The 18088-nt window shown below is 41.8% G+C and overlaps 2 protein-coding genes across 2 annotated transcripts; one reads left to right on the forward strand and one right to left on the reverse strand.

Annotated features, from left to right (window-relative positions):
- Positions 1 to 851: 851 nt before the first annotated feature.
- fkbp11 (FKBP prolyl isomerase 11) lies at positions 852 to 4508 on the forward strand. The gene is made up of 6 exons (XM_030777619.1): positions 852 to 1166; positions 1428 to 1490; positions 2292 to 2379; positions 3067 to 3100; positions 3407 to 3477; positions 4244 to 4508. Exons 1-6 carry the CDS (start codon positions 1035 to 1037, stop codon positions 4450 to 4452), a joined length of 597 nt encoding a protein of 198 aa, XP_030633479.1. The 5' UTR covers positions 852 to 1034; the 3' UTR covers positions 4453 to 4508.
- Positions 4509 to 4762: 254 nt separating this feature from the next.
- drc2 (dynein regulatory complex subunit 2) lies at positions 4763 to 15659 on the reverse strand. The gene is made up of 8 exons (XM_030778181.1): positions 15516 to 15659; positions 12997 to 13164; positions 11399 to 11568; positions 10109 to 10247; positions 9190 to 9387; positions 8431 to 8649; positions 6494 to 6646; positions 4763 to 5071 (listed from the first exon to the last, which is right to left on the reverse strand). Exons 1-8 carry the CDS (start codon positions 15657 to 15659, stop codon positions 4763 to 4765), a joined length of 1500 nt encoding a protein of 499 aa, XP_030634041.1.
- Positions 15660 to 18088: the final 2429 nt, after the last annotated feature.

Raw genomic sequence — 18088 nt, forward strand, 5'->3', positions numbered from 1 at the left:
GGTGTGATGCATAATAGGTTAGTTGTTCCAGCTGCACAGAAATGTAACATTAAAGGATGACAAATTGTTGAGACTTCATAATTGGTTTTCATTAAAAATGGATAAGGTACCCTATTTTACTTACAATGACATAATCTATTATGCTGGCAACTTGGACACAAACATTTCAGATACAGTTAATCTTGTCATTATTTGGGGTAAATATCACATACATTCTTGTAAGTGGAAAGGCAGCACACCCCTTTCACCCTATTTATAAATGATTTGCCAACTACTTTAAGTCACTAAAACATGTTAAAAAAAATGTATACTTCAATGTCATGGTCCTTGCCTTTTAATGTGTCATATCTTGCTCTTTTGTGCTCCCCAAATGAAAAAAAGGCTACAATTATCAGGTTATGTTACTTTCATTTAAATGTTTTATTCATTTTATTTCCTTTTAAACTGTTAATCTGGAATGTTGATGTGTGTGCTCTAAAGTGTAGCAGCATCATCCGCCATTATATTTGAAATTGTTTCTTGTATACTTCTGCTCCCTGTCTTGTTTTGTATATTTCCTTATCCTCAACGGGAAAAAAAAAAACAATGGTTGAGACGGTAGCTCCTGTTGGTGGTGCCACGGTCTGGCAATTTAGGAGTGTGAATGACGTCACTCCCCCGACATTCAAGTTCCATTATAATTCAGAGTGCCGGACGCTCAATTTAAATCGTGACTGCCATCTACCGCCAAAAAGTCGCAATTGCAGTGTCGACCAGGGAGAGACTTCTGGGACGTTGGCGGAATGTTTAAGGCGGAGACTCCAGGGATCCAGGTGTTGGGACAGTGGTTACGAATCGGCTTATCACACAACTATAATAACACATCAGCATTAACTGGCGTCTAGCCCTCTGTACCTTTAGTTTTCGTCCAATTGTGCATCTACGCTTTAGCTGTAGTCAACGCTTGCCATCTTCCACGTCACATTCTGCAATAAGGGCAGCTTCAAGGAAGTTGAACCGCTGCAAGAGTTATTTTGATTGGTTTTATTTGTTTGATGAATTTGAAAGTAATGAAGATTGGAATTGGGATAGCCATCGCTGTATTGTTGTTTACCGTGTGGTTGTATGCTGCAGCAGAAGACGACGAGACGGCCGATGCGGTGGAGGAGTTAGTGATAGAAACCTTGGTGAGATCCCCTAAGTTGCTCGTGAAAATGGATTGTGACCAGATAGCTTAGCCATGGACACGTAGTCTCTGACTGCAGACGTGGTTTCGAGACATTCCTCCTTTGAATTCAAACTGTCTTATTGCGGCATGTAACTGTTATCGTCATGGAACCGCAGAATCAACCTGATATTTCATATTATTTCAAATAGTTATTTTTACATTTTTCTCATTACATATAAATTTTTTTTTAACTCTCAGACTGTTTCTCTGATTTCCATAGGTGATGCCGGAGTCGTGTACTCTGAAGTCACAGATGGGAGACACGCTTCAGATCCATTACACAGTGAGTTTAAATATAAGGCTTGTGAGCGGACTTGTGAGTATTTGTATGTATAGTTTGTGATTTGTGTGTGTGTGTGGTTAAATATATGTGTTATAATATATACTGCCTAAAGGCTGCCAACGCCCAATAGACTTATAGTATGTGCTCGGAAAAGTAAGTGCAACTATGCATCTTAAATATTGTCCCATAGCCGGAGTGAGGATTCGCTTTGCATCCAATCAGCTCATTCATACCTATGTGTAGCCCTGACCAAGATCACCATGAGAATGCCTCTGCCATCGTGTGAACGAATGACCGGTTATTAGTCATACAGTTACCGCGGGCAGAAATACTTCTGTCATTCGCAAAGGCGGGCGTTTCTTTTATGGGTTTAGAGATGCTTTCACATTATGTTGTATCGTGTCGTGACGTAACGTTGTCTCTCAACTCATTTTATATACATATGTATATATATAAAGAGAGACAGAGAACACTGTACCGTTCTTCGCGTGCCAATCATTTTACTTGACACTGTGAGAATGGAGCAACACGTCAGCACCTGGATTCATTCGGGCCTATTCAAGACTGTAGGGATATTTGTTAGTTCAGTCAGAGTTCATTCCATTGGGGAGTGGAATTAATTGTCAGAGTAACTTCTCTGAGCATTTTCCAGTTATTTCCTGCCGAAAACAGAGAAAAATCATGTCTTCTCAAATTAAAGGAATATGTGGACTAACTTTAAGTTCTGACTGATTAATCAGTGAACTGCCCTTTGTTTTGTTTCCTCATTCATAATGGCTGTCTATGTGATGTGTGGCACAGGGGAGGCTTCTGGATGGGAAGGTTATTGACTCCTCCCTGTCTCGGGATGCTCTGGTGGTAGAGCTGGGGAAAAGGAATGTCATTTCAGGTATGATGACTGGGTCAGGGATTGCTGGTGCTGTTCTGGGGTCAATGGGCCATGATAAGATGCTGGCAGTGGAAACCCTGTTTTGTAATTATAGAGAGTGTGTTGGCTCCACTCTCAAAAGGTTTCATCTGTGGAGTGTTAACAGGCAGTGGCTCAGTCTGTCTACATGAAGCTACGTCTGAGTGGGCAGTTTTCTGCACTTCATATTGTTTATGCTAATACTTTTGCTCCATGTTCACAAATTAAAATGAAGTACAGTTAATACTGTTTCACAGAGCTCATCTGCTGGTTGCAACAGGAGAAGGCTAGTGGCCAAAAGCCAAAAATATTTAGGCCACTCGCTTGACAAACCCTAACCCAAAGGACTAAACCCTAACCACAAGCCTAAAAATGAAACCCTAACAATAAACCCTAAAGCCTAAACTGTAACCTGAGACCCATAACCTTAACTATAACCCTAACTCCAATCCATAAACTCTAACTCTTTACCCTAATCTGAAATTTTAAACTTAACCCTAAACCCTAAAACTAGATACTCACCTGCTCTTCAGTAGAACAGATTTTGATGATGATGATCAGATTAGCAGGTATTAGCAGTCTGGAAGGAGACGAGGAATAGACACTGCTCTAGAATAATCACCCTCAGTGTGCCACATTAACCCTTTCCCTCCCCTCTTTTTGTGACAGGTCTAGAGCAGAGCTTGGTTGGAGTATGCCAGGGGTAAGGACACCGACCATAATGATGGTCCAAGTGTAAACATTGTTTGAAAACAAAATAAGTGTATGATGTCTCTAAAAGTATCCAGCAGCCTAATGAGAGGAGTGCATAGCTGTGACAGAATGAGAAAATCATTCATTATCTTATGATATTACTATATTAAGCATTAAGGCCAATGCCACAGGAGGCCGTAGCTCAGGTTACGTAGCACTGCAAATAAAATGTCAAAAATATTACTGACTTTTGGCTTTAGTTAAATGTGTTTAAACATGCTTATGTCTTTCTCTTTCTCTGTTTTGTATGCACCAGACAAAAAATCAAGGCCACCATTCCATCACATCTAGCATATGGAAAAAGAGGATACCCACCAACCATCCCAGGTACCACAGCACCTTACCTTGGCCCGCTGGGGACATAACAAAGCCCAGAGGAACTAAAGCCCAGACTAACATGAGCTGGTTAAGTGTAGACATTCTGAGTACATGCAAAGTAAAATGACATAACAGCGGGTAGGGACGTACCAGTTAAGATGCAGTTTCCTTCTGGAAACACGTGTCCTAGTTGCAGGGCTGAATTTTGTGATTGACATGACTGTCTTATGTAGCCATGTGCCCTATGATATTTTCACACTGTGATAAACTTTTTTTAGCCATTTTAACACAAGTTCAAATTCAACTTTCTGAAAACTCTTAGTTTGTACATAGCAGATGTATCCAGTACACACACACACATTCACACATACTTTACAAATGGCTGGGGACCACATGAAGCTCCAATGAGTGTGTCAGGTTACAAGTCTATTATACCCTGTTGTTCATATCACTTTAGTAGTGTAGTAAATGTAACAGAAAATAGATTAATGTGAAAGACTAATGAGATGAACATCTTGGGGTCATTTTGTTATTGAGATTAATCCACACTGAAACTTTTTCCATCCTGGGCACTGTGTAAAGATTTCTTAGGCTGAGAGATGGTTTTATGTGGTTTCCTGGAAAGACTTCCTGTTAATCTGTGCCAGGCCTCTCAAGCTATAGACTGATCCTGAACAGAATGCCAATTGACTTCATAATTAATAATTTAATGAATTAATTATTATTCACCTTTTTACTTCCTCTCCCTCCATCCTCACTCTGTCTGTGTCTGTAGAGGATGCTGCTCTGGTTTTTGAAGTGGAGGTGCTGTCCGTGACCCAGCCGACGCCCTGGCAGAAGCTGGTTAATGACATATTCCCATTGGTGTGTTTAGCCTTAGTACCCACCCTGCTGGGTTTGGTGGGCCTGTACCTCTATAATAAAGCCCAGGCTCAGGCCCACAGCAAGAGGAAGGCCAAAGACAAGAAGAGTAAGAAAAAGTGAAATGGAGAGAAACAGGGTCTACTATTTAAATAAATAAAAACAGAAAAATAACCCCAGTGCTCACAGTGCTCTCTTTTTATTTGTTACCTGATGACACACTTTACCAAAAACACACATCTGTTTAGTTTAGAAATTGATATAAAATAATGAAATGCAGAGTGAGAAAGAATACAGCAGACAAATACGTGGTATGCGTGTGTGGGAAGGTTGCCCATCATAAGCTGCCTCAGTAATAGAACACAGAGTGTAAGCATTTAGATTTTTTCCTAGAGTGTACGTACCCATCATGTGAATTTTCCTCAGTCTAGTATCACTTAAAGCCCAGGGTGGTGTTGGTGTATGCATGCGTGTTTTCGCACTGAGGCTGTGTCTCTGCTCTGTGTGCGCTGGTTGTGGTGGGGGGCTCCAGTTTGGGACGAGATACCACAAGCAAAGAGCTCTGACTGTACAGGCTTTTGTCATTAACTGAAATCCCATCTAGATACTGTCTGAGCTGCATACGCAGGTGCTTGTTCTCCTCTGACAGAACTGCCTTCTCACGCCCCAGGATTAGCCGCTCCATCCGAACCTTAACGTAACGTTGCCAGAACCGCTCCAGATCAGAGAAATCCAGCAGGGCCTGAGGGGACAGCAGAGGAAAGACTGCTTCAGTGGAGAATAATGAAGTCTAAAGGGCATTGTTATGTGTTTAATGATGAAAGTAAATGAGTAAAAGACCAGTTGTGAGAGCTAGGGACAGCCATCATAAATATTCTCATACAACAATCTTTCTGCTGATTTCACAAGATGACAGTCAGTGCAAAAACAGTTGGCTCTGATTCTGTCATGGTTTTCTCTGTGATAAGGGTTTGTGTTAGGCCTGGCCAATAAGCATGGCCATCTTTTCCCTTTTGAAAACTGCGACTGTGGTTACCATGGAAATTTGTCAAAGTGCTAGGTAACAGCATCGCTGATGAAGATGTCCTGGTCCACACTGTTAGCCTGGTGCATATGGCTTTATGAGGAGAGAAATACACCAGCAGAATCACTGACTTTACTTCATATTCACTGAAGCTGTTACTTCACTGGGAATTAGCAATCGTTTGAGTTTTGGAATGGAGGTTGATAAGAAGACTGAATTACATTACTGTAAACAATATGTGAACCAAATGATCTTTAATGACCAGTGACCACTGCCCTACATAATGGGGCCATCTCTGAATGTCAGACCTCCCTGTTTTGTGTTCTTGGCCACTAGTATTAGAGTGGAAAAATGGGCAGAATTGACTGATAAACCACGGAGTGTGTGGTATTTTATTTTGTTTAGAAGGCAACTACAATATGTTTCAGCCTGACACAGGAGATATGAACTGCATATTTGCAGTTGCAGGGTTGGCTCCTCCAGGCAAACTGAACTACCTCACAGAGTGTCAGCTGGCTTTCACTGGGGCTAGCACTATGATAGACTGTGAACACGGAGGAAATAATTCTCTTTTCATTACAATTGTTAAAATTGTTTCTTATTTTACCTCTGTACAGGTATATTTGGCTACCCAGCATGAAGCTATATTTGAAATAAGAACTGTAGTTGTGTGTGTCTGTATGCATGTGTGTGTACATGTCAGGTTAGGGACACAATTGTACTTGCAGATCTGTCATTTCCATTATAACTAAAACACTGATTTGTGTGAGGTTGTTTGGGCTACTTATTTATTCATTATTTTTTTTAATATTTGTGAGGCTTTTAATTAGATACTGCCCAGTGACACAGCATCCTGAATAATAACAGGAACAGACATGCAGCGGGGGTGTGGCCACAGATTCTGAAGTAACCACATGGCAGACCCTATAATGTACCTTGGCCCTCTGTGCTGTCAGAGTCCAGAGGTTTTCCTCATGGCATAAATATTAACAGATTTTGCTCTTAGTGGTGTAGAACAAATGGTTGCTTAGCAACCATTATGGTATTATAAAGGGCTGTGTGATGCTTTGGGCACACTGACATGTGACAGCATAATGGAGGTCTGTGGAGTCACTGTGTGTATGTGGGGATATGCATTACCTTAGCTAGCTCCACAGACAGAGGCTCCTCTGCAGAGGCTCTTATTTCAGACTGTTCTTCAGAGCTTAATGAGGAGGAGCTGAATGGCAGCACTTTCTCTCTCTCTGTCTCCAGCTTGCGGCACATTTCACTAAGACGAAGCAGCTTTTCTCCCTTAGGGAGAGAGAGAGGTAGAGAGTTGTCCATCAGAACCCAGACGCGAATGTAAACCAAAATGCTGTGCTCTTTAACCCCAAGAAAAACCAATAAACAGCAGTAGAATATGTGATGAAAGACACAAAAACAGCTGAGAATTAAACATCTGTGTTAGTACTGGTGGGGTTGGCTGGTGGCCAAGCAGCAGTCTACTGGCAAAAGTGTTCTGATGTTTACTAAAGGTCATGCCCTCACTGACCTCAGCAGGGGCTCATGGCAAGTGACATCCTGAACAGCCACATCCCATAAAGAATCCACGTAACAGAGTCACAGAAACCAAACATACCAATGGTGTACATGGCAAACACACTGAACTGTGGTTTCACCGCTTTAATGTCTCTGCTGCTCTCATTAAAGGTTTCTTTACACAGCCCTTCCCCAAAAACTGACTCTGTCAGTGTGGAGACTTTGTGACCCCAGGATAAAAACAATCCCTTTTTTCCTACCTTCCCTACCCCTTGTATCTTTTTTTTTTTTTTTACCTTCCCTATCTTTTTTTTCCTCAGAGGTTAAGTACAGTTCCAGTGGTTTCAGACTGTTTTAATGGGCTTTTTAAAGTTGCATATTTTCTTATCCATTAAAGTATTTTGCACTCATTACCTGCATTGTAAAGGTCAACATTTTTTTTGATTTATCAGATCTTTCCCTCTCCATATAATGATGGATCGCAAAAAAAAAAAAAAAATTACATATATATGTATACATGTATAAATATGCTTGTTACTCAGTGTTACAGGATAATAGACTGTCCCTTAAGTATAAACAGATATTTATAACTGATTTAAACAGATATTAATTTAAATAATCTTTAAGAATGTCAGTAATTTTGAATTAAAGTTTTCCATGAATGTTACACTATAATATTTTCCTCTAAATCGGTACATAAAACAGCTCCTGATCTGTGCTGTTTATGCCTTCTGTTCATCTTCATCAAAGGTGCCAAGCATTTTGGGGCTACACCATACATTTATGTGTCTGTGGTATAATGTCAGTTATATACCACACTGTACCATTCTGTTTCCCGTTCTCTTTGTTTTGGGTTGGTCCCTGAGCACTAATGTGGATATTGTGAAAACGGGTGTGATGAGTCCCATGCATGTCAGACAGATGGAGAGTGCAGTGAAAATAAGGAGGCGAGAGAAAACGGTTTAGGCATGGTAGGAGAGTGATGACGTTTCAGAGACACTGAGTTATGCTTAAACTGTTCAGAGAATAATAATAAACTTTTTTCATCTGGACTGTAAACTGTGTACAGGGGACTTTGGGACAGTTGGTATACTTCAGGGTTAGAGACACTGCCTTTGTCTGGTTGCCCATAGAGAACTCTGAGGGGTGACTACAGCGGATAAAAGGATTAAACATGACAATGTGAGCTTTACAGGCTGAGGTTTGAGGCCTAGATTTTAGGCAAAAACATTACTACTACAAAGCTACAAAATGCTTTCTGGTTTTGCTTTGTTTCATTTGTTGTTTTTCCTCTCTTTCAGCTCTCTTTCCATTCTTATTCTACTCAACACTGCCAATTAGAGTAAAACACTTCAGTCCCTTTCCTTTGACCATCTGGTGCAGCAACAGCAGGTCCATAGTCAAGGTTATTAGTACATGTCATATTTGCATAACAGGGTGGAGGCACAAAATAGTGACATGTCTATTGGTTTTAAGAGTATAGGTCTGCAGAATGTATGTGTGTGTGTGTGTGTGTGTATGTTGTGTGTGTTGTGGGCATGTGTGGGTGAGTGTACCTTGGCTATAATGCCTTGCAGTTTCTTTGCAGCAGCATCGCTCTGCACTATAAGGGTGGTCAGCAGTTTTCTGTTGATGGTCTGCGCTGAGCTGAGTTGGTCTTTGAGCAGACGGGTTTTGTGTGCCACCTCGTCACGAGCACCACGGAGGCCTCGGCTCACTGACTCACTCTCCTTCTGACTCGCACTGAGCTGTGACCGCAGAGCACTGATGGAATCCTGCAGATGGCACATACACACACACACACAAACACACACATATATATATTAAGGATGTGCAGAGAGCCCAGTATTTGTATCTGTATATGTATTGGTATTCGAATAAAAGTGGAAATAGGCGTAACAATCCTTTTTTTTTTTTTTTTATTACACTTCTTAGGATATTAAAGTGTTAATATAGGCTAAGTGTTCTTCAATAAACTATTATAATAATTATGAACACTTAAATGTAATATTGGTTTATTGTTTTCAGAGACCCAGCGATAAATATGTATAACCATAATCATCATTGAAAAGAAAATCATTTTAAAACTAATATTGAGTTCCTAATCCACACTCAGACCAATAAACTAAACTCTATACTAATAAACGTTTATGTGAAAATTGTGAACCCACCACCACCCGCCCTAATTGGAGGACGCAACCGTGTGACACACAGGCTGACTGACCTACACATGCTACAAGATAGAAGATAGTAAAATACACCCATACATATACATACACACACCAATATTTACCTCCTGTCACAGACTCTCTAACCTGCATTTTCTGTAGCCGTCTCGTTTGCCTGTCAATCTCCTGCGTGCAGTGCTTGTCTCGGGCTCGCAGTGCCTCAAAGGCGACACGACGGTCCCCTGAAGTCTCAGTGTAGTTCTGCTGCAGCTGCTGGTGCTGAGAGAATATGTGCTCAACCTTCCCTTCCAACTGGATTCGCAAGGTGTGCTTCTCCTCTATACTCTGAGTAAAATATACATTTTATATGTAACCTTGAATTCATACAGCACATTACACAAATACATCACAATCAAGTACGTTTCCCTTTTCTGAGACAACAAAGAGTAAAAACTTAAACTAATAAATTACCCCAAAAAATACCTCCAGGCATGGGCGACAGTTGAGACGTATATCAGGGGAGCAAGCCATCTCAGCCAACTACATATTTGGGTCTACGTCAGTAAAATAAAATAACCTATATATGAAATAACTAACATTTACCTGAATTAAAAACCTATATTTATCAAATACCCTACATTTATGAAAGTATAAAATATTTAACCAATGAAAAGTATTAAAAAGATTGGGTGACTAAATCTTGTAACTCCACTGGATCCTTCACTCAACGGCAGAGGAATACACAGCAGTAGTGGGTAGTTGTTTGGAGACAGTCTGGTTGTTTGCAATCCACACAGAGCTACAATAAACTTTGTCACCTGTAAGTTGATGATAAGGTAATGCGATACACTTACTGCCACAGATGCCGCTCTGATCAATGACAGTGAGTAATTTAAGTGAGTTGACAAACATTTTAGGGGGGACCAATGCCTCTCTCCCCCATTGTCACCTATCCCTCCAGGTTTAGGCTTCAGTTATGTATGTAAGAATATTCTGGCAATTTAGGTGTTCTGTTGTCTACTAACTCTGTGATGACACAAAAACAGTTTTCTGCCCATTTCTGTACCTTGTTTTTGATTTCAGCATGAGTGCTCAGGTAGTCCTGCCTGGCCTTGTCTTCCATCTCGCAGTACTGCTCCTCCATGGCAAGGTTTACGTTCTCCAGGTATGCACGCTGCTGCTGGTACACAGCCAAAATCTGCTGCCTGCAAAACACAAAACGAGGTACGCATGCTGCTGCCCTGTACATAGCCAAAATCTGCTCTCTCCAAATCAGATGCAAAGGGCACTGGGGCTGCACTGAGTCAAAACTGAGCAGTGGAGAGAGGTCAGTGAGTCATCCCTAATTCTGTTCCCAACAAACAGAATGAGTGCAGGATATGAGACATACAGTAAAGGAAAAATGCAGGCATGAGAACTGGTTTCCCATTGTGAAGGGTTCTGGTTCTGGTAGAATTATTCTGGACTGACTCATGTCCATTCACACCCATAGAGGCCAAAGGTAAAGACCAGTACATATAACGCCTCTCTGAGTGACCAGTCTCATCACATAATGAGGCATTTCTATCCTGATGAGAGCAGTCTCTTCCATAACAACATGACCCCCATCCACAGGGCATTAGTGGCCAATGAATGGAAAGATGTAAACCATGAGCCATGACTCCAACACCAGATCTCTAACCATGAGACTTCTACTGGAGCTCCAGTGACTTATAGAATCCACTCAGTCAGAGCTCCGGTCACTTATAGAATCCATTCAGTCAGAGCTCCAGTCACTTATATAATCCACTCAGTCAGAGCTCCAGTCACTTATAGAATCCACTCAGTCAGAGCTCCAGTCACTTATATAATCCACTCAGTCAGAGCTCCAGTCACTTATAGAATCCATTCAGTCAGAGCTCCAGTCACTTATAGAATCCACTCAGTCAGAGCTCCAGTCACTTATAGAATCCACTCAGTCAGAGCTCCAGTCACTTATAGAATCCACTCAGTCAGAGCTCCAGTCACTTATACAATCCACTCAGTCAGAGCTCCAGTCACTTATACAATCCACTCAGTCAGAGCTCCAGTCACTTATATAATCCACTCAGTCAGACTTCCAGTCACTCATATAATCCACTCAGTCAGAGCTCCAGTCACTTATATAATCCACTCAGTCAGAGCTCCAGTCACTTATAGAATCCACTCAGTCAGAGCTCCAGTCACTTATAGAATCCATTCAGTCAGAGCTCCAGTCACTTATAGAATCCATTCAGTCAGAGCTCCAGTCACTTATAGAATCCACTCAGTCATCGCTTTTCTAGTTGCACAACATTTGTGTTATTCACAGTTTGTGTATGTGTGTGTGTGTTTGTACCTCTCAGTGCTGTATTCAGAGCTGAGCTCCTCCACGCTGGAGTTCCACTGCATTTCCAGAGCAGAGAGCCTGCTCCTCTGCAGCTCCAGCAGTTGGTCCAGACACTGCAAGTGAGATCTCCATGCTTGGGCTGACTGTTCATCTGCTTCATTCAGATCACTTACCAGACACTGCAGCACACACAAACACACACAAACACACAGGATCCATTTTCATTTCATTAACTTAAACCAAGACATGGCTGGTGCATCCAATCTGCACCTCACAGACTGTGTGTGATTCAAAGAGCAAAGACTAAAGACTAAAGCAAAGAATAAATGTCAGAAACACATGACTAATCAGTGTTCAGACATGCTGCCTCTAGTTTTAGTCTAATTACTTATGAGTGACTACAGTAAGCGTGAATTACTAATTACTTACGAGTGACTACAGTAAGTGTGAAGCAATATATAGTAGTTTAAATGTGTAACTGTGTCATCAGCAAAACTAGACCAGCAATTATTATTCAATTTTTTCCTTTTTTTTGTTTTTTTAAGAAATGGTTATTTGTCCTCTGTTGTATAAGGTATGTGGCTTCTGCTCACATTCAAAGCACTCAGTCAACTCAATATGCCCTGAAACTCTTTGGCATGATGTCAAAATCACAGCATTGGCACAGAGTTGGTGTTGTGTTGTGACTGATGTGAAAGTAGAGGTGCTGTGTACAGTTAGCACTGCCAGTGAGGAAGATATTACCATCACACAAATACACCAGTGAACTATGAAGATATTACCATCACACAAATACATTAGTGAACTATGAATAGAACAGAATAGGATCACTGTGATCACACACACGCACTGTGAGCAATGAGCAGTGAATTTAACTTCTGCATTTAACCCATCCTATACACCTGGTAGTGAACACACGACGCCAGACGCAGGAGCAACGGGCAGCACACCTGCGCCCAGGGAGCAGTTGGGGGTTAAGTGCCTTGCTCAAGGGTGGATGCTGTGGATGTTGAGGGAAAGGAAAGCGCAGTGATATTACCATTACACAAATACACCAGTGAACTATGAAGATATTACCATCACACAAATTTACCAGTGAACTATGACCCACTCAGTTTCAGTCTGAGCTTCCTTACAATTCTAATGTATCTAGAAAGAGAAGAAGAAGAAGAAGTTTTGTCACACACACACTGAGCAGTGAAATGCAGCCTCTGCATTTAACCCATCCTAACACCAGTGAGCACACTCACACTAGGGCAGTGAACACACACAGCTAGGAGCAGTGGGCAGCTGCTGCCACCACCCGGGGACCAACTCCAGGTCTTTTTGCCAGTGCCTTGGTCAAGGTCACTGACAGGAGTACTGATCCTAGAATGCAGATCTTTGTGATGGGAGGAAACCGGAGCACGAAACCCAGGTCCTTTCTCCACACAGAAAGGACCTGCAATTGCTGGGATCTGAACTCAGGGCCTTCTTGCTGTGAGGCAACAGTGCTAACCACTGAGCCACTGTGAAGCCCCAATAAGTTTGTAAGCTCTTTACAGAGAGCTATCCAATGATCAGTGTAAAGCTGTTATCGAGTGGCGTTGGACGGGGGACACCATTACCTGTATCACACTGTTCTTGCTGTCGAGGACCCTCTCGAAGTTTTGGCTGAGCACAGCAATGTCAGAGCGGAGGTCTGCCGCACGCCCCTGCCTTAGCAAGGCACGCCACTTCTCCCTCAGTTTGTACAGATTCACCCGACTGTTCCGCTCCTCCTTCTGTAGCTTGTCCTGGGTTAGAATTGAGATTAAAGTGTGAAATTCAAATGTGTTTAAAACAAGTTATATTATGGTCGCGATAACAGCTGCCCTCCTGGAGAGTCATCGGGGACCACTGGGAAAAGTGATGAATTTCTGTAGCTATACGGAATGTGAACTTCATGCAGCCATATCAAAGTAAAGGTTCTTTTCAAAGTGAACCAGAGTAGAAGACCACATCACTCCTATCTTATCCACACTGCACTGGCTCCCAGTCAAATCTCGCATTGATTATAAAATCTTACTATTAACCTATAGAGCAGTAAATGGTCTTGCGCCACAGTACCTGAGCGAACTCCTGGTCTTTTATGATCCACCACGCCTACTTAGATCAAAAGGTGCAAGCCATTTGTTGGTACCTCGAGTTGTGACGGCTACAGCAGGGGGCAGAGCCTTCTCTTACAGAGCCCCACAGTTATGGAACAGCCTCCAAATTAATGTTCGAGACTCAGACACAGTCTCTATGTTTAAGTCAAGGCTGAAAATGTATCTGTTTAGCCAAGCCTTTTGCTAACAGCTCTTTACTAGGTAAAGGAGCAGATCTGGAGGTTTCTCAGGCATAGAGTGTTTGGTGAACTGGGATGTTTAGATGCTGTCGCCCCCCCCCCACTCTAACACGTTCACTCAGGTTTGTTGATGGTGGAGTGGGTGGCTGCCTTGTGTCCCAGAGTGCCCTCATGTCCGTATTACCTTCTAGCTCTCCCTTTTAGCTATGCTGTAATAGCTAGTCTTGCTGGAGTCCCTGCCTGCACTCGGCACACGATGTGCATTTTCCCTTAAGCATTATGTGGAAATGAACATATCTAACAATGTCTCTCTCTCTCTGTCGAGCCACACGTGCTACTCCTGAGATACCAGTGATCCTGACTCCTCCTGCCCTCTGGACCGATCCATCCTGGTGTTATCATCTTTCATCCCTCTGTCAGCCTCCTGTCAGCATCGCCATCCCCTTTGTTCATGCTCTAATTTACTTGCAATTGTAATTGCCCGCTGGGTCGGCACCTATTGCACACCTGTCTGGCCAGGAAGGGGTCTCCTCTCTCTGTGGTCCTTCTCAAGATTTCTCCCATTTTCCCATTTCCCTTTTGGGTTTTTGGGGAGTTTTTTCTTGCCCGCCATGAGTATTAAGTCAGGGGGTGCCGTCCTGTTTTGATTTTGATTGTTGTGGCCTGTAAAGCCCTTTGAGACTGTAAACAGTGATATTGGGCCCTAAATAAACTTGAAACTTTTAAGATGTAATAAAAGCAAACTGTGGGTCCATGCACAAAGCTGATGTTTTATTTCTAAGAAGAGACTTCCAAACCAAATCCAAATTGTATATCAGAACAGTTTGGGAAATCATACATCAGAACAAGGTAATTATAACCCAAACCAGAAACATTACACAGAGAGCAACAGTCAGATAATCAGCACAAGGTGATACGTGGACAGATTGAAAAGGCAGGTCAGAAAACAGCTGGCTCAGTATCAGCTCACAAAGATGCGCTTGACTAAGATTCCCCTTATGCCAAACAGTATAATTAACAACAGGTGTCTTCTATCATCAGGAGAGCCTGAAGGTGACCTGGTTGGGAGGGGCTTTAAAATGACTGCTGCTTTAACACAACTGCCACAAAATTAATCTGATGTTATTACCAAATTTTTGAAGGATTTGGGTGTGTATTTGATCAAAACGGCCCTGTGACAATACAGTCCAACACCTCTGATGTCTGTTCTGAAGAGCATTCTTTCAGAAAACGTAGACAGGTTGTCTCATTTCATGTTCTCTGCAATTTGTTTCTCAAAACAAAAACGTTATATATTGACATTAGCAAGGTTTGCGTTCCCTTGGAAAAAAAAAACAAAAATCAGCACTTGAAGAAAGCAGCTGTTACTGGAAGAAAAAAAATGCAGTGATGCTGTGACATGCTGAACTTCTCAATCTTAATTAAACATTAAACTGTGTATGAATGACCCCAACACTATCTGGTACTGTATTCTACACAATTTGAGCTACTGAAGAAAATTAGAGAAGCTACATTTTATTAACATCGTGTTTTCTTACTTGCAGACTACAACTTCAATCGCACTGTTTCAAGAGCACTCTAGGGAATTCTGCTTTGTACATTTTTTTCCACCACACAAACTGAAAATCTGGAATAAAGACTTGTTCAGTTAAAAACAAATTCACATTTTTAAAAAAATGATCACAGACAATTTCTCAATTACAGCTGTAATTACAGCTCAGATGGGTGTTCATGTGGTCCCTACCTATTACTACGATATTTCGGGAAGCACTTGACGGCATATGATTTTTGCTGGGTCGAACACACATACATACAGACCTTCAGGAACTGAGTTAGCATGTCCTCTTTTCGTTTGGCCATTTCCTCCTCTGCTTTTGCTTTCTGCTGCATGTTCAGGAGTCTCTCCTCCTCCGTCAAGCCTGCCTGTTTGCCCCCACCTTTCTTCGTGCCTTTCTTCGGCATGGCTGCGTGTGTCTGTACTCCTCTCTCCTCTTGTAATGCCTCGACTGTGCTGAATCAAACAACTTATAAGTCAGGGCTGAGAGAGTCAAGCAAATAGTAAAACGTAACAAAACAAAACAAAAAAGGTAAACTTTTTTTAATGGTTCCAGCTGCAGGCAGATTCAATTGCATACCACAGCAACATGAGAGAACAAAATTAATAGTTTACCCGTATTCCGTTGGAGAATACGTTTCGTACCCTCAGCAATAGCAATGAAGTGTACGCATTAGCGAAGCCCTCTCTGAACGTGGCTCTTACTCGTTTCCTAGCAACCGCAAACAACAACTCGTTGAACCTTCACTAACCCGATACGCAGACTCGCTCTTCTTGTCAGAATTTCTGTCATATTTCTTCGGCGTAGTTGTTCACATGGCGTGTGAATTACATATGACAATAAAATAAACGAATTAATAACCCGGGCAAAGAATACAGGTACAGCAACAGAGGAAATCTTTCTTCGTCTCTGGCCACAAGAGGTTATTTCCATTTTGTACATTCCGCAAATGATGTTATGATATTCCAGAGGTCAAGGAGGGAGAGTGAGGTTAAAAACTGATTACTTCGAAATTTAGGCTGCGGCCGTAGTCTTTTTTTGCTTAGGAAGGTTCCTAACCGGGCGGCTTCAAGACTTAAGACTTTTGATATTTGATGAATGTCAGAAACACATGTTCAGACCAGACCCAGACAAAATAGTTGATTCCCGAAAGGTATCATTATCAGATATTGGGTGCATCTGAATAGTCAAAAAAAAAAAGAAGAAGAAAAAAAAAACATCCTATGTCTTCTTCTAACCACTTCTCCTTGACCTCGATAGTAAACATCATGAGGATAAAGAAAGATGGGAAGGAACAGAACCCATCTACACAGAGCCTACCCAGTTCCTATTAATGCCGTTGTACCAAAACTGGCTGCAATTAACCTACACGGGGCTCGCAAGAGAGTCTTCAATGAATGGGAGTGAATGGAGCTAAAAGGCTAAAATAATTATTTTGGATTTTGCAAATATAGTATCGATTATATATCGGAACTGAAATGAAAAACACTTATGTCCTTTCGTTTTTCTTACAGGGAAGGCAATTTTGCCCATAAAACGCTAACATTCTACTAGTGTATGCTGATTGGTCGTTTAAGGATTTATGACTGATTGTTATAGTGTGGGGGCAGCGCATTGGGTAGCGCTGTCTCTTCACAGCAAGAAGGTCTTGGGTTCGATTCCCAGGCGGGTGGCCAGGGTCCTCCCTGTGTGGAGTTTGCATGTTCTACCCGTGTCTGCGTGGGTTTCCCAAATAGCCCCCCTCCATGCATTCTGGACTCTCTCGCGAGTGCCCCCGCGTGAAACACAAAGTTCTGAGAGTGGAAGTTCTCCCTTATTTAGAAATTCTCTGGGAAGGAAAATTCATGAGGGGTGCATCCAAATAATCTTTTTTTGCTTAGGAAGGTTCCTAACTGAGTGAAATGACCTGGCAGTATCCAAGTGGCAGCCATGATAAGAGCTGGTCGAATTCTCTAAATGTTAAAGATGCTTCACTGCTTCCTTTAGCATAATGTACACTGGACCATCCTCACGAAAGGAAAGGAGATTTTAAGTCCACAATTCGTACCTGGAACCATGATCCGTTCTGCATATGCACGTACTGACATAATTGGAAGCACAACTTATTACTGCACGATTTGTACCATTCATGTGTGAACATTTTAACCGGAAACAACTGGCAGTTCCCAGCGAGGGTCTGTTTAAAGATATTTAATGCTTGGGTTGTAGCACAGATATAGAAACGTTTCTGTATCTATGTGTTACAGAGCGAGCAAGTGGTTTTTGCAAGTTCCGGTTTGTTAAAAAAAATTCCTATGAGTAATGGGATTTTGGAAAATCAACAAAATAACGCCTGTAGTAGTTACATAACTGCTTGGCCCGCATTCAGTTCTGTCAAATAAAATGTATGTGCATGTCGTCTCTGTATAGACTTTAGACCCATTATATCTCTAAAATATGTTTGTTGCTATCCCTCTGCTAAAAGCAAAAATAACAGCACTACAAAGCAAGACACTTAGCTACTGCATCACCAATTTCACAAGGTGAGCAGAGGCTAACCATAGCTAGCTTTACTGATCAAGGATCACAAGTGTTCTCACAACAATCACGCAGTCAACTTAATCAAAAACATCAGTTACCTAAGGATGTAATGGCTGCAGTTGCGTAGAACAAATCAGAGGTTTTAGCCATATTTTCATACATTACCAAAGACAAGTGTGATCATACACCAACACTGTGCTTAAATTATATATAGACACACAAAGTTATTGTTCGATTAGGTTACATTAGCCTCAACTTAATTATGCAGAGCATCACGGCCTGACTCTTGAGGCGAGAGTTCAGGCAGAATCCAGT

This window comes from Chanos chanos, chromosome 6, assembly GCF_902362185.1.
Source record: "Chanos chanos chromosome 6, fChaCha1.1, whole genome shotgun sequence".
NCBI classification, from domain to species: domain Eukaryota; kingdom Metazoa; phylum Chordata; class Actinopteri; order Gonorynchiformes; family Chanidae; genus Chanos; species Chanos chanos.

Coding starts and splice junctions, on each gene's coding strand:
- fkbp11 (XM_030777619.1), top strand. CDS start 1,035: ATGAATTTGAAAGTAATGAAGATTGGAATTGGGATAGCCATCGCTGTA. Junction 1,167..1,427: donor AGTTAGTGATAGAAACCTTG/GTGAGATCCCCT, acceptor TGATTTCCATAG/GTGATGCCGGAGTCGTGTAC. Junction 1,491..2,291: donor CGCTTCAGATCCATTACACA/GTGAGTTTAAAT, acceptor TGTGTGGCACAG/GGGAGGCTTCTGGATGGGAA.
- drc2 (XM_030778181.1), bottom strand. CDS start 15,659: ATGCCGAAGAAAGGCACGAAGAAAGGTGGGGGCAAACAGGCAGGCTTG. Junction 10,248..11,398: donor TCTGAATACAGCACTGAGAG/GTACAAACACAC, acceptor TGTGTTTTGCAG/GCAGCAGATTTTGGCTGTGT. Junction 6,647..8,430: donor TGCAAGGCATTATAGCCAAG/GTACACTCACCC, acceptor TCTCTCCCTAAG/GGAGAAAAGCTGCTTCGTCT.